Raw genomic sequence first — 14423 nt, forward strand, 5'->3', positions numbered from 1 at the left:
TGCAGCAGCAAGATTTTACATGTATTGCATACAAATCAAACTGCTTCTAAAATAGCAGAAGCATATTCCTGAAGACTTTAACAAAAATAATCTTTAGAGAACCTCTGGACTATTGATGGGCTCACCCAGGCCGTACACAACGCTTCTATTTTCAGGCCATGAATCTTGTTTTACGACTTCCTTACTTTTAAGAGTTTTGCCCATAAAATGATGGTGGGTGAATTTCCAATCTACAAGAACGAACTTTCATGTAACATGACAAACGGAAAAAAAAAAAAAAAATACTCACTCTTGTATAATTGATATACAACAAACACAGTTATTGTACATTCAATAGACATGCTTAAATACTCACAAGTTGTAAAAATGCAGCAATTTCAAACCAATATTGCAAAAGTACAGTGTTCAGAACATAAAAGAGGAACACATAATACAAAACTTAATAGAAGAAATCTCAAATAGACATTTTATCGAACATCTAGAAATATGGCTTGGCCAAAGTGGTCATATAATTCAGAAAATGTTTATATTTGAATATGGGTAAATCAAAACTCCAAAGAAGATATTTTATAACTCACTTCAAAAGCCATGTCAAATTGGTCACACGATTTCTCCGCAATTTGGGTACACCTTATAAACTGCAGGCAACCTTGAATGCCCATTGAAAACATTTAACCAATATCAAAAAAAAAAAAAAAAATACTTGATACTTCAAAAACGAAAAGAAAGAAAAGGGACTTTATGCAGAATACAAATGAAGATCCGAGGAAAGGGTACCATTATGAGATATAATTTACAAATGGCTACAAAATTGCCCGAAGAATAGATGTTGACAAAACCTAAATCGACGGCCGGAAGAACAACGGTGAGAGAGGGAGAATTTTTTACAGGGATGCACGCAGAGTTCTTCTTTTACTATTTTAGGTTACTAATTTATGATAATTATTTATTTGTAATCAAGTTTTAGTTATCAATTATTAATTCAAATTAAGATTTATTTTTAAGGGTTTTTATGTAATTTTACATATAATGTAGGTATCGTACTTTTTTTTACTGGGTACGTACTAATCCTACATGGCGCAATTTTATTGGTTGGTTATGGTCCGAGAAGTACAACTCTCTCGGACCCTAGACAACCCCATGTTTGAATACTCTATTTGATAACCCATTGGAGTTGCTCTAAATTGAAATATCCAAAATTGTGACAGTTTACGGACCTTAAAATAACACGAACGTATTATAGAAAATTCCAATTAAAATAAATTTAGCATAGAGGGCTTCATGAGTTTTCATTTTACCTTAAGGACCCTAAACTTTAGGAGCCCACCCGTGGCATCAAGGTCATTTGCTCATTGAAGAACAAAAGATATCCGATAAACTCTCAGAAACAAATATGGAACTGTTGGTTGGAAAAGGGGTAAGTAATTTTCAGGTACACCTTTTTCAAAGCTAAATACATGAAATAAATTTGGGTTAAATACATTGCCCCCATATACTATCACAACTGTCGCAGTCTCTGCCGTCAAACGGATCCGTTCTTTTTCAAAGTTGACCGACCATTGCACTAGATGTCAGACAATTTCAGACGAAAATACTCATCTGGTCGTGTATAAAAGGTGTTTCTCTTTCTTTCTCTCCTGTGCTCAATTTACTCCCAATGTTTTTTTCATGTTTCTTCCCCAATTTTATTTTCCATAACCTAAAAATTTCGCCAAAAAATTTTGGAAAAAAAAAAAATATATTAGGAAAATAATTTATAATTTCCTTTTAAATTTATGGAATTTTGCAATTTGTTCTCAGCCTACAAACAACACCCAAATTTTATGAATATCTCTATTCTGGATAATATTTTTAAATTCTTGAAATTCTATAATTTCATTTTCAACCCAAAAAATTTGGATTTAAAATGCTTTCCATAGTTTTAATTCTCAAAATTCATGCATTTTTTTTAGAACTACTTGTCAATGCAACCAGAATGCTATGTAATAAAGTAAAAAAAAAAAAAAAGCCAACTAATAAAGTCAACAATGCATGTTTATATATTATATTATATCATATAGCTAATCATATTAGAGATTCAAGGGTTGACCGTTTGGGGGGAAAGAAGTACATGTACATAGAGTATCACAACGTAGAAATCGAAATCGAATGTACGAAAATGAGTTCAACAATAACATTAGGCGCATCAAGAGGCTCGACTACAACTCGTAGTCGATAATTTGATCAAACAAATTACTAAACAAACACCAACTGTGTTAAATGATCAACAGACACGCTAGCAATTTCGCTTCTTGATTAACCAGACGACGGTACTATGATACTATCATGTGTATAATGTGGAACAAATGTCCAAAAGTTCGAGATTCGTTTACAACGAACGACTAAAGTCCACATGTTCAAGAGAAACAAACAAACTCCGATTCATATCAAAATTCGAAAGTCGGAATTAACCAAGCCTAAAAAAGAATTTAAATAAATATAAAACAAGAACAAGAAGAGTGATTGAATCAAAAAAAAAAAAAAAAACATGTCATTCCTCTCTACAAGCAGCACCACCCTTTGCCATCTTCTTCTTCTTCTTCCTCAGCTTTTCGCACAAGAAAGCCTTCTCCAACAACTCAACTCTGTGCGTCAGCCCGTTCAGCACTTTCGTCTGGGACTCGTTTTTCTCGAGCAACTGCACCATCAATTTCATCATCTTCTCGTTGTCCTCCATCAACTTCTCCATCATCTCCCTATTTCTAGTACTATCGTCGTTTCCACCATTAGCCTTCTCTCTCTCATCTCTCTCACTAAATCTCTCCTTCACGCACTCCGCACTCTCTTCAACCGAATCGAGATTCTCATCAACACAAACGACTCCCCCCACTTTCACCTCACAATCAACCCCAACATCAATCACATCATCATCTCCACAATCCTCTTGATCGCCAACAGAACCCTCCAAATTTCCCAATTTTTCGTCGTCAATCTCCATAGAAACCCCAATTTCAGAATTTTCAATCGGACCACCGCTCTCACCATTACCCTCGAAATCGAGGGCAACAATTTCATCTAGCCTCTCCTGCAACGCGATCGCCTTCCGAATCACGGCTTTCCTGCAAACCCTAACCCCGAAATCGAGGCCGCTAATCGAATCCAGCTTAATCAGCAGAGACATCAAACCCTCGTTCAATCTCAGCCGCTCCTTCTCATTCCTTCTCACCAACTCCACGATTTCGCCGTTCGACAGCTTTCCTTCAATCTCGTCCACCTGTAACTTGATATCCTTGATCTTCCTCAAATATTTCCGGACCAAAAAGCCCCTGAAAACCTTCTGTATCTTCAAGGCGGAAACCCGCCGGTCCGGTTTCTCAGATCCGACGAACTGAACCGGAATCCGAACAACTTTCGGCTCCGACGGGCGCTGAACGGGTCGGGCGGGTTGAGGGGTTTCTCGGGTCGGGTAAACGGGCACTCCACGGAACGAAGGGTTGCGGGAAAAAGGACGGCGGGTGTGATCCGGTTGTTGGTAAAAACGGCGGTTAGCGAAGAACGGATTCTCCATATCAAAATTCTTACTGTGTGAGAAAAAAGTGTGTGTTTATGTGTGTTTTGCAGGGTTTGTGAAGATGAATAAAAAAGTTTTTTTTTTTTGGTTTTTTTTGCGTCTGGTTATTGATTTGAGTTTACGAATAAGAGGGAGATTTTATAGGGGGGAAGTTGGAATAAGGGTTTGAAGAGGGGAAGAAGAAAGGGGGGAATTTTGAAATTTCTGGAAGGTTCGGGGAGATATTTTTGGGGTACTATAGGGGCTTTTTGGTCAATTTCACTAACGTTACGGATGGATTCTGGATACTTGTGGAGTCTTCTGTTCTGCGTGAAAGTAGCGAAATTTGATAAGTGCGCTAATTTGGGTTTCTTAACGGAGATTATAATTAAAAAAATAATACATTTACATTCAATTGTTTTTTATTTTTTTTTAAATAGGACAAAAAAACGATGATACGTGGAAGATTTGTTCGACCCTACACCCGGTGAAAAACACCGGGTGGGTCTTCTGCTGCCACGTCTCTTTTTTATATTTTATAATAGATTCCCCGCTAGGGTTTACATTTAGGGGTTGTAGAAAAAAAAAAAAAAAAAAAAAAGAACACGTGGCAGCAGAATACCCACCCGATGTTTTTCACCGGGTGTAGGATCGAAGGAGAGAAACGGACGCGGAGAAACAGGATATCAAGAAACGGGGATACGGGGCTAGAGAGAAATGTGTAAATATTAAAGTATAGGGATATATTTATAGATATGCTATATAAATATATATGAGCTTTTATTTATGTAAACCATTTACATATTTTCATACAAATATATTAAAAAAATTATTTTACTATCAATTGTTAATTTGAATATTACATCATGCAAATAATTAGGGAATTAATAAAAATATTTTAAAACTTACTCAAGCATGTTTCTAAACTATTAAAAATTGCAAATGACAAGATGTCCGGTAGGCTGCAAGTATTTTCGAGTGTCGGATACAAAACGTGTACCAAATGAGATAACGTTAAGAAGTTAAAGTTTCCGCCGTTTTATGATTATTTAGACCAATTCAAGCTATTAAAATATTATACATAGTCGATGAAAAATAGCTGTTAAAATGTTTTATTCATTAGGAGAAGCTTAATAAAAACTAAAAAAGGACACGAGGATTAAATGGTAACAAAAATATTTGTTTATAAATGACCTAACCCTTCATATAACGTGAAAAATATGTTTCTTCAAGTCTGAAAAAAGAAATAAATGGTCCAAAAAGTAAAGTCAAGAATTACAATATGAAAGAGTTGATGAAATTTTGCATTCATTCGTAGCTAATAAAAGTAGCATGATTAATCAATATATATTTTTCGAAATAAAGAAACCTGAAGTCAATCATATAGATATACTATACCCTCGTATAATAGTTTGCAAATCATACGAGAGATGTAAATTACACTAGGCTAATCATGTGTGACAACTTCGATCTAATGACCGTAGGTAGGGGATTCGAACTTTGATCAATCGATAGAGGCTCACTTGTTCCAATCGCTAGATTATCCTTTATGAGACATGATTAACCAATATTTGGTCTCAAATAATTACGATCTAGAAATTATAATGATTCTTATTTTTTTCGAGTGAGTTGTGTTTAGTTCATAGTTTTCAAAGAAATCAAAAAGGCGAAGACAATCTGAAATCCCGCAAATTGCTTAGAGGAAGACCAATGTTAATTCTCCGGCAGTTAATATTTGCAATCTGAAAATTTCTAAGGGCTAGACCTTACTTGATACATGACCGAAATATAAATAAATTTACTAAGAGCAAGACTGAAATTTACAAATATAACCTCAATATTAATTTTGATATTATTAATCAAAGTTAGACCTAATTGCTATTGGCAAGACAAAATATATATATATATATATATATATATATATATATATATATATATATATATATATATATATATATATATATATATATATGAAAAACAAGACGAAACTCATTTCACAAACAAAACTCAACCTCTTCTTCTTCATACCCATTCTACACATTTTCTCCAAAGAAACTCTTTCATATTCTCCAAACACCTTCATCAAACAAAATCCTCAAATCTTACTAAAACTTGCAAATGAGGACATTATGGACACAAAAGACATCAATATGATATTCTAAGGTCGAAGAACACAATGAGATAAGAAATATTGTACTTTTTTAGCTTTGTGATCGTTTTTCTCGTTTTTCGAAAATAATTTCCTGTACACAAAAATTCGACGTTTACAGGTCGATATTTAGCAATAAAAATGACATTATAGAGTCGAATTTTTCAGTTTCTGAAAAAATCGACGCCAGCATGTCGTTTTAATTGCTAAAAATCGACAAATTGATATCGAATTTTGAACAAAATATCGACACAAAAATATCGGAAAAAGTGCAAATAATCGACAATAACTTATTGTCGAAATTTAGTGAAAAATTCGACACCAGCGTGTTGAAATTTTACAAAAAAATCGACAAGTACAGGTCGATATGTTTAAAACCACAACTCATTCAACAATGGTGGTGAAATCTAACCCTAAACTCATCAACTATGTTCTAAATGAACTTGTATTCATTATTCTAACAACAAAATCATGTTTATCCCATTTTATTTCTCAAAAAAAAATATTAATTCAAAAAGTAATTCCTTACTAGCTTTTCGTGCTTGTGGCGGCGGGGATTGTGGCGGTAGCTGTTGCAGGCGGCGGGAGTTGTGGCGACTGTCGACTGTAAAGGCGACGGCCAGGGGCGGACCCAGGGAGTATTGGGTGAGGGGGGTAGAATTTTTTTGGACTAAAATGGTACTAAATTTGAACTTTGGGAGGGCTAAATGGTATAAATTAATAGATAAATAACATAAAAATTTAAAAAAACTAATAAAAAATAGGTAATTTTTCTTTTTTCTGCAGGGGCGGGCCCCCCTAAGGCAGACCTTGGGTCCGACCCGGGCGACGGTGACGATGGTCGACTTCATCAGCGACGGCGATGGCGACGACGGCAAATCTGCAAGTGGTCCTCTTATTTCCTTCCTCCTGTTTTTCAAATTTTTTTTTTAAATTTGGTCTTGCAAGAGTGATTGATAGAATTATGTTTTATTTTGTGTATTTTACTAAGGTTATTATAGTCTTTTAGCACTTAATTTGGTATAAAATTTAATTTGGTTTTGCCCTAAGTAAATTTTGCGATTGCATATAGTCGTCGCCTAATTCTTCACCAAACAAATTACAAAAAGACTATTATATCCTTACTAAAATAAAAACACACAATCACAAAACCCACCAAAATTCTTTGAACAAGACCACAACAACAAAATTCATTTTCTCACCTTGACACACCCATTTCATCTTCTCCAAAAACCCTCAAATTTTATCAAAACATGCAAAGGAGGACAATATATGAACCAAACTTTTTTCTATATCTAACCGGTTAATTACGAAAAACTCAACAACATTGCTGGGATTTTTTCGATTCGACGTTGTTTAATCCTTGAAAAACACTTTTGTTCGATTTATGGTAGTATTTGAAATCATAATAACTTTTAAAAAAATCGAATTTCAATTCCGCGAATTAGACTATTCATAAAAATATAAGTTAGTGGATAATTAGGTTTTTATCTAGGGGTAATGGCAAATAGGCCCATGACAAGGGGCACTTAATTAAAAGAGGGACATCCAACTTTTTTGTCTTTCAAATAAATCCAACCAATTCAAACTTATTTGCAAATAAGGAAAATCCTTTTATATATACCAAAATTACCCCCAATTCATTGACCCCCAATTCAATCCTAATTTCATGATTTACAGCACAATTTAGCCCAATTTCATCAATTAACCAATTTAACCCTAATTTCAATTTTGACCCCAATTTTGACCCGCCACCACCGTAGACCGCCGGTCTCCGACGTTGACTTTTTTTTTTTTTTTTTTTTTGAAAAACTTTTTTTTTCCTGAAATTTTTTTCCGGCCAGTCAACTGCCGTTGACCGCCGGGTCTCTGGCGTTGACTTTTTTTTTTCTTAAAAAAATATTTTAATTAATATTACTGTCTTGGCTGCTAAATTACTGTATCCGGCAGTTATTTAACTGTTAATTGACTCTTTCTTTTTTTTTTTCTTCAAAAATATTTTAATTAATATTACTGTATTCGTTGCTAAATTACTGTCTCTAGCAGTTATTTAACTGTCGGAGACAATAATTTAACTGTTAATTAACTTTTTTATTCTTAAAAAAAATACTTTTAATTAATATTACTGTATCCGTTGCTAAATTACTGTCTCCAGCAGTTATTTAACTGTCGGAGACAGTAATTCAACTGTTAATTGACTTTTTTTTTCTTAAAAAAATTATTTTAATTAATATTACTGCCTTGGATGCTAAATTACTGTCTCCAACAGTAATTTAACTGTCTTAGACAATAATATTAATAATATTACCATTCGGGAAAATAATATTCATAATATTACTGTCCCAAACAGTAATATTACTGTCTGAGATAGTAATTTAGTAGCCAAGACAATAATATTAATTAAAATATTTTTTTTCTAAGAAAAAAAAAGTCAACGCCAGAGACCGGCGGTCAACGGTGGTTGACCGGGCGGAAAAAAATTTCAGGAAAAAAAAAGTTTAAAAAAAAAATAAAGTAAATAAATAAAAATGAAAGTCAACGCCGGAGACCGGCGGTCAACGCCGGAATCTGGCCGGAAAAAAAATATTTCAGAAAAGAAATTATTTTCTGGCAAAAAAAAATTTGGGGGTTAATGTGATATATTTGTTTAAATTCGGGGTCAATGTGTAATATTAAGGAAGTGAGAGCATAATGGGTGGAATTGATAAGTATTATATTATGGAGGGTATTTTAGACTTAAGACATTGGGATGAGTTTAATTGAAAGACTGTTTTTTTTGTGGACCAAAATGCATTTAAGTCCCATATGATGGGCCTTTGTACCATTCGCCCTTTTATCTATTTTCACTCCTTATTGTAACATTTCATATATTTACACTCTCAAAACATATCAGAATTAAATGTTTTAAAATAAATATGTTGGCGAAGTTACGAAAATTGATAGTCAACTTCTGCAAAATGATTATTTGAGGGACTTGCTATTTGCGGTTTATAACAATAAATACTTTTATCTCTCTAAAACCTCAAAATTTTACAAAAAAATCCAACCCCCCCCCCCCCCCCCCCCCCCCCAAATCGCGTAAAACCCCAACTTGGGTGCCCATTCATGCAGTGCACGCCCAAGTTGGGCGTGCAAGCTGCATTTAGGCGCCCCAGTTGGGCGTCGAGTGCAATTTTTTTTTTTTAATGAACGCCCAAGATGGGCGTTCCAACATACTCTTGCGAAAAAAAAGTCCTACAAATCGATTTGTAGGGCTTTTTAACATGAAATTGGTTCCGTAATCGACCTACCCAATGCATATTACACATAAAAAAATCGAAATTACATCAAAAAATCAAAGCCCAACCCTTGTTCAAGCTTGATTTCGATTTTTTTTTTGTTGCTATTTGCAGTTTGGGGGATTTTTGGATTTTTTTGAAAAGTTTTAGGGGGTTTTGTTATAAACCGCAAATTGCAATTTTGTAACCGTAAATAGCATTTCATTTATTTGAACAAATATGGCAACAAATTCTGAATATTGATAGCGAATTTCAAAATTTGTCTGTGAGCTTTTGAATATTGAAACTTTTGACATTATACGACGATAAAATTATAGAAAAAAAATGGTTGAAATTTGAAAGCGAAATTGTGAAAAAATAGCTGGAAATCGACAACGTACTCATGATTATAGCCTCAAAATTTGATAGTGAGCAATTGAAATTGACAGCTAAATGAATATGAACAACAATCTTCTAAAATTGACAGAAAATTTGACAACAAACTATTAAAAGAAAATTGGCTGTGACTTCGACACTCCGCACTGTATCCAAACACTTCTAGCTGATAAAAATAAGGGGGTATTTTTGCAAAATGAAATAACCGAGGGACTTGTATCAAAACTCAAAATGCGTGTATCTGTATTGCTAATGAAATTACATATAAAAATGACTTTTAGGCTTTCGCATATTCTCCTAAACTTTAAACATGTCTCTCGGTATGGTTTGCAAGCTACTATACGAGAGTGCAAGATTTACTCAATTCACCTATATGATTGGCTGCAATTCACCTATATGATTGGCTGCAGATTCCTTCATTACCAAAAAAAAAAAAGAAACAAACATAATAGCATACTCTGAATTGTAAGCAATTATACCGATAACAAATCCGAACACTAATACATACATACGGGAAAAAAAATTATATTCTTACGGAAAATTTAAAAAAAGTTCATCCTAGTAGGAATCTGAATGCCGGCTCGTTTCAAAAGATCGCCAGAAGCCTTCTGAGCCTTTGCTATAACCTCTTCCTGTCAATTACAGTTTGCCAGAAACAATATTAAATTTCTTCCTTGCACATAAACCTTATTACAGTTAAACATCTATAAATTAATACAGTCGGGACTAACAAAATTCTATTAATTTAGCGAAATATTAATTTATTAATAATTTAGTAGGTTTTACTGAGTCGGGACTAGAAGAAACTATTATTTAAGCGAGGTTATTAATTAATCGAGTATTGATTTATTGAGGTTATACTGTATTTTTTACAAAAGCTCGTTAATACCTCGTTCAAGATCAAGATCTTCTTATCTACCATGATCCAACGGCCGTTGCACATAAGGGAGGTTATATTTTCACTTCTCATGCAATAAACGAGGCTTGAGATGCTGCAAAATTAGTATCGAAAAATGTCGGCTTCGTATTATATAAAACGGAATTTAAAACAGAAAAAAAAAAGTTAGAATGGGCGTTCGTAGTTAAGTACCAATCATGAATGGGCATCATAGTCCACAAACAAGGATTGACCACAATCATGTCAGCCTACAGAAATTAAGATACCGTCACAACTTAAAAGATTACGAGTATATATGGAAAATGATTAAAAAAATCAATGAATAAAAAATTAGAAAACAATTGTACCTTCTTTCCGACCTCGAGTGAACCTATTTCTTTGTCCCATAACACAGATTTAGCACCGTTTATTGTGGCCATTTCGAGAATGGTTTCTGCAGGCAGAGCAGTTGGATCTGTGGTTCCTTTACTATAGACTTCTCGACCTTTGTTGATCAGAGAAGCTAGGTACATTTCATCGACTACATGGAAAATACATAACGATGAACAAAAAACGAAAATAAGATATCGGATTAACATAAGAGAGTGTATGTGAAATTAGCTCTTCGGAATTTTTTATTGTTTTTTTGGAAAAATGAAAACTAAATCCAATTCCGTTCCAAAAATATCGGAAGAATAAAAAAAAAAAATCGGAATTTCGGAAATTGGAATAGAAAAGTTTGTTCCAAAATTGGACATTTTCGGATCGGAATCTGCGGAATTAGGAAAATTCTGATTTTTAGTAACCTAAAATGTAAAATACATAATAAGTTTGATATTATAGGTGTAATTTTCGGAAGAATTTGTTTTTCTCTCGGTATTTTCAGAGTTATTTCTCACAAACTAAAATTAGATCAGAAATAAGAATGTCATATATATATATATATATATATATAAATATATATCAAACATGATGTGACCGATTACCATTTCAAATAATATTCCAAAATATAAAGTTCGGAGTCAAGAAACTAGACGAAAGAACCTCAAAAAGTAGCTCTAGATAAATGAGAATGCACACTTACCAATGCTCATCCTATTATTCGACGGTGCGCCATCTGTCCCTAAAGAGACGCAAACACCAGCATCTATCATTTCTCTTATCGGTGCAAATCCGAGCATATGCATTGCAGCAGCTGGACAATGCGATACTTTCACCCCCGATCTTGAAAGTAAACCAATCTGCAAATATAAAGAAACACAAAAGGACAATAAAAATACGAGAAAAAACGGGTTCGTTTATGATTTATTAATCGTAAATCAGAATCAATTTGTCTTAAAAGCATTACCTCGTCTTCATTGACCCAAACCGAATGAGCAGCAAGTAAATTGCTCTGCAGCAGCTCGATTTTATCGAGATACGTAACAGTCCCATGATTAACTCCTTGTCTCTCCACCACGAGTTCGTTCTCGTAAGGTATTTCCGCAACATGCTACGTTTTCAAAAGTATCAATCAATTAATACATCAACCATCAAACTTAAATACGTGGCTTACAATTAGTTCTAAGCTATGTAGCACGGACAAGGAAACAACGATATGGGAAAACACAGAAGCAGATACGGAGAAACGGCATGTTCCGAAAATGGGGATACGGGAACTTGGGGGAAACGTGTAAATATTAAAGGTATAGGGATACATCTATAAATATTCTATATAAATATATATATTATATATATATATATATATATATATATATATATATATATATATATATATATATATATATATATAAACAAACATATTCAAAATAAATTTTACTATCAACTATCAATTTGCAATTGATCACTAAATCATGTAAATAATCTCTGGGAAACAACAAAAATATTTGAAAATTTGCTATTCAAACATGTTTCTAACTTTTTAGAAATTGCAAAATGGCCCATAAGGTGTCCGGCAGGTGTCTTCGAGTTTCTGACACGAAACGTTTCCGGAACACGAAAACATTAAGAAGTTGAAGTTTTCATGTTACATAGGTTCTAACCTTATTTAATTATAAAGAAACGCGTAAGAGAAGAGACACAAAAAAGTATGTTGAGATCTTACCATATGAATTCCCGTATTGAGTTCTTTAGCAGCGTCTCTCGTTTCGACAAGTAAGCGATCGGTTGAGTTCATAATTTGCCTTAAACCAAACCATATTCTAATGCGTCCGTCGGCAGTGTTATGGTGTTTCTTGTGCAGATCCTTCTGAGACTGCGCCCACGAAAAAAAACGAGAGGTTATTACATTACACTCGTGAGTTATAAATTATTTCATATAATCAAACCTGAATACACTCGTGAGCGGTCCGTTCGGCCCAAGTCTCCGGCAAACCCTCACCGGAATCCATGACCGATTGAGTCAAACAGGCACGTATTCCAAGAAGCTCGACCGCCCTTGCCATTTCCGACACATGTTGCCCTCCGGCCTCAGCAAAACACGTGACCTATTACAACTGATTTTTTTTTATATCTAAGATGTTTTTGAAAACATACTATTATACGTCCGCCTGCCGTATTATAAGAGTATGGGTAAATTACAACCACCCACCTGTGGTATGGTCAAATTACGAAAAACCCCCTCTTGTTTGGATAATTACATCTACCCCTCAACTATGAATCTTCTTACACCTCTACCCTTATGGTGTTAAATTCAACATAATCATCTAGATTCCGTGGAATGTGCTCTGGTTTGTACTCGTTTTGTGTAAAAATACAGTTTCTGATACACTGATATATACAAGCTAAAAAACACTTGTTATGATCATCTCGCTTCACAATGTGGAGCTCGAATGGGATAAAGCGGGTACAAAAGTGATAATATTCCATATAATCAAGAAGATTCCACTAAATTTGAAACCGCAAAGGTGGACGTGAAAGAAAATTTATAGTTGAGGGAGGTTGTTGTAATTACCCAAACAGGAGGGGGGTTTTCATAATTTTACCATACCTCAGGGGTGGTTGTAATTTACCCTAAGAATATTGGAACTGTAGTGCTTACACCCGAGTGAATGAGCTCGATCCCGCATAGCAATGTGGAGAGATAAGAGTCCTCTTCAGTCATGTTGGATTCGTAAGGCCAGATACGGCCGTGGAGCCACGTCAGCAAGTCCACGTCATCAGCTATCCCTCTAGCGAGCTGCTGCGAGGTGTGAACGTGCGTGTTTATCAAACCTATTCAAACCCAACACATTCCTAACCTTTAGTTTAATTTAATCTACCAAAACACAAAATTACAAGTATATGTTATGTTCTTGTATATAGCATATATAAAATAATCCCAAATTCAAAATTGCAACTTTTGATTAGGTTTGCAACTTGTTCTAGCATATAACCATATATATAAAATAACCCCAAATTCAAAATTGCAGTCAATACTAGGTTTTATTGTAGGGCAACATAAAAATCAAATTAAAAGACAGAAAATAATAAATAAATATGGAATGGATGGATTACCTGGCAGTAAGAAATTGCCATGGAGGTTGAAGAGTTGAGGAGAGAGAGAGGAGAAGTGGGAAATGATATCCTGCGATTGGCCGACGGCTATAATTGTGTCACCCTGAATTGCAACGGCGCCGTTTCGGAAAACGCGGCACTGTGAATCCATGGTTACGATTAGGGCATCGTGGAGTACGAGGATCGAGCTGCCGCCGTTCAATGGTCGCTGTCTGTCTTCTTCCATTTCAAGCAGTAGTAAGTACTCTCTGTTTTGTCAACGCTTGTGCTCAAATGGTTTTTTTGCCTTGTCAATCTATGAGTGTTGGGCCCCGCCGGGATAGCACAAACTCCACATTGGTATGATATTGTCCAGACTGGGCCGGGCCCAACTGGTTTTTGCTCTTGGGTTTCCCCAAAAGGCCTCATACCAATGGAGTTACTATCCCCTCTATATAAACCATAGATCTTTCCCATATTAAACCGATGTGGGACATTGTTTGCACCTCAACAATCCTCCCCTCGAACAAAGTACCACATAGGTCGGACCACAGAGGACCACCGAGCCTCCCCTCAATTTGCGCCTGGGGCTCAACACCATCTTTGTTCCGCGCACCAAGCCTCGAACAAAGGACCATATAGGTCGGACCACACAAAGGATCCCCGAGCCTCCCACCTGGAGCTCGTTGAGCCGCCTCCATTTGCGCACTGGGAGCTCACCATTTTTGTTCGCCACCGAGG

At 35.0% G+C, this 14423-nt stretch overlaps 2 protein-coding genes across 2 annotated transcripts; both read right to left on the reverse strand.

Annotated features, from left to right (window-relative positions):
* Positions 1 to 2255: 2255 nt before the first annotated feature.
* Positions 2256 to 3667, reverse strand: LOC105957982 (uncharacterized). Its single transcript, XM_012981974.2, has one exon. The coding sequence runs from the start codon at positions 3545 to 3547 to the stop codon at positions 2531 to 2533; it is 1017 nt and encodes a 338-aa protein (XP_012837428.2). The 5' UTR covers positions 3548 to 3667; the 3' UTR covers positions 2256 to 2530.
* Positions 3668 to 9731: 6064 nt separating this feature from the next.
* Positions 9732 to 14002, reverse strand: LOC105958005 (uncharacterized). Its single transcript, XM_012982006.2, has 10 exons — positions 13704 to 14002; positions 13249 to 13421; positions 12536 to 12694; positions 12313 to 12462; positions 11557 to 11700; positions 11293 to 11449; positions 10577 to 10749; positions 10422 to 10477; positions 10221 to 10323; positions 9732 to 9963 (listed from the first exon to the last, which is right to left on the reverse strand). Exons 1-10 carry the CDS (start codon positions 13927 to 13929, stop codon positions 9874 to 9876), a joined length of 1431 nt encoding a protein of 476 aa, XP_012837460.2. The 5' UTR covers positions 13930 to 14002; the 3' UTR covers positions 9732 to 9873.
* Positions 14003 to 14423: the final 421 nt, after the last annotated feature.

This window comes from Erythranthe guttata, chromosome 11 (assembly GCF_056151865.1).
Source record: "Erythranthe guttata isolate IM_541 chromosome 11, IM_541, whole genome shotgun sequence".
In the NCBI taxonomy this organism is placed as follows: domain Eukaryota; kingdom Viridiplantae; phylum Streptophyta; class Magnoliopsida; order Lamiales; family Phrymaceae; genus Erythranthe; species Erythranthe guttata.

What these genes read in the sequence shown, in the direction of transcription:
- LOC105957982 (XM_012981974.2), bottom strand. Translation starts at nt 3,547, where the DNA reads ATGGAGAATCCGTTCTTCGCTAACCGCCGTTTTTACCAACAACCGGAT.
- LOC105958005 (XM_012982006.2), bottom strand. Translation starts at nt 13,929, where the DNA reads ATGGAAGAAGACAGACAGCGACCATTGAACGGCGGCAGCTCGATCCTC. An exon ending in TCGAGCTCATTCACTCGGGT is followed by an intron (nt 12,695 to 13,248) that starts GTAAGCACTACA and finishes CAGTTGTAATAG; the next exon opens with GTCACGTGTTTTGCTGAGGC. An exon ending in GAATAATAGGATGAGCATTG is followed by an intron (nt 10,750 to 11,292) that starts GTAAGTGTGCAT and finishes TTTTCCATGTAG; the next exon opens with TCGATGAAATGTACCTAGCT.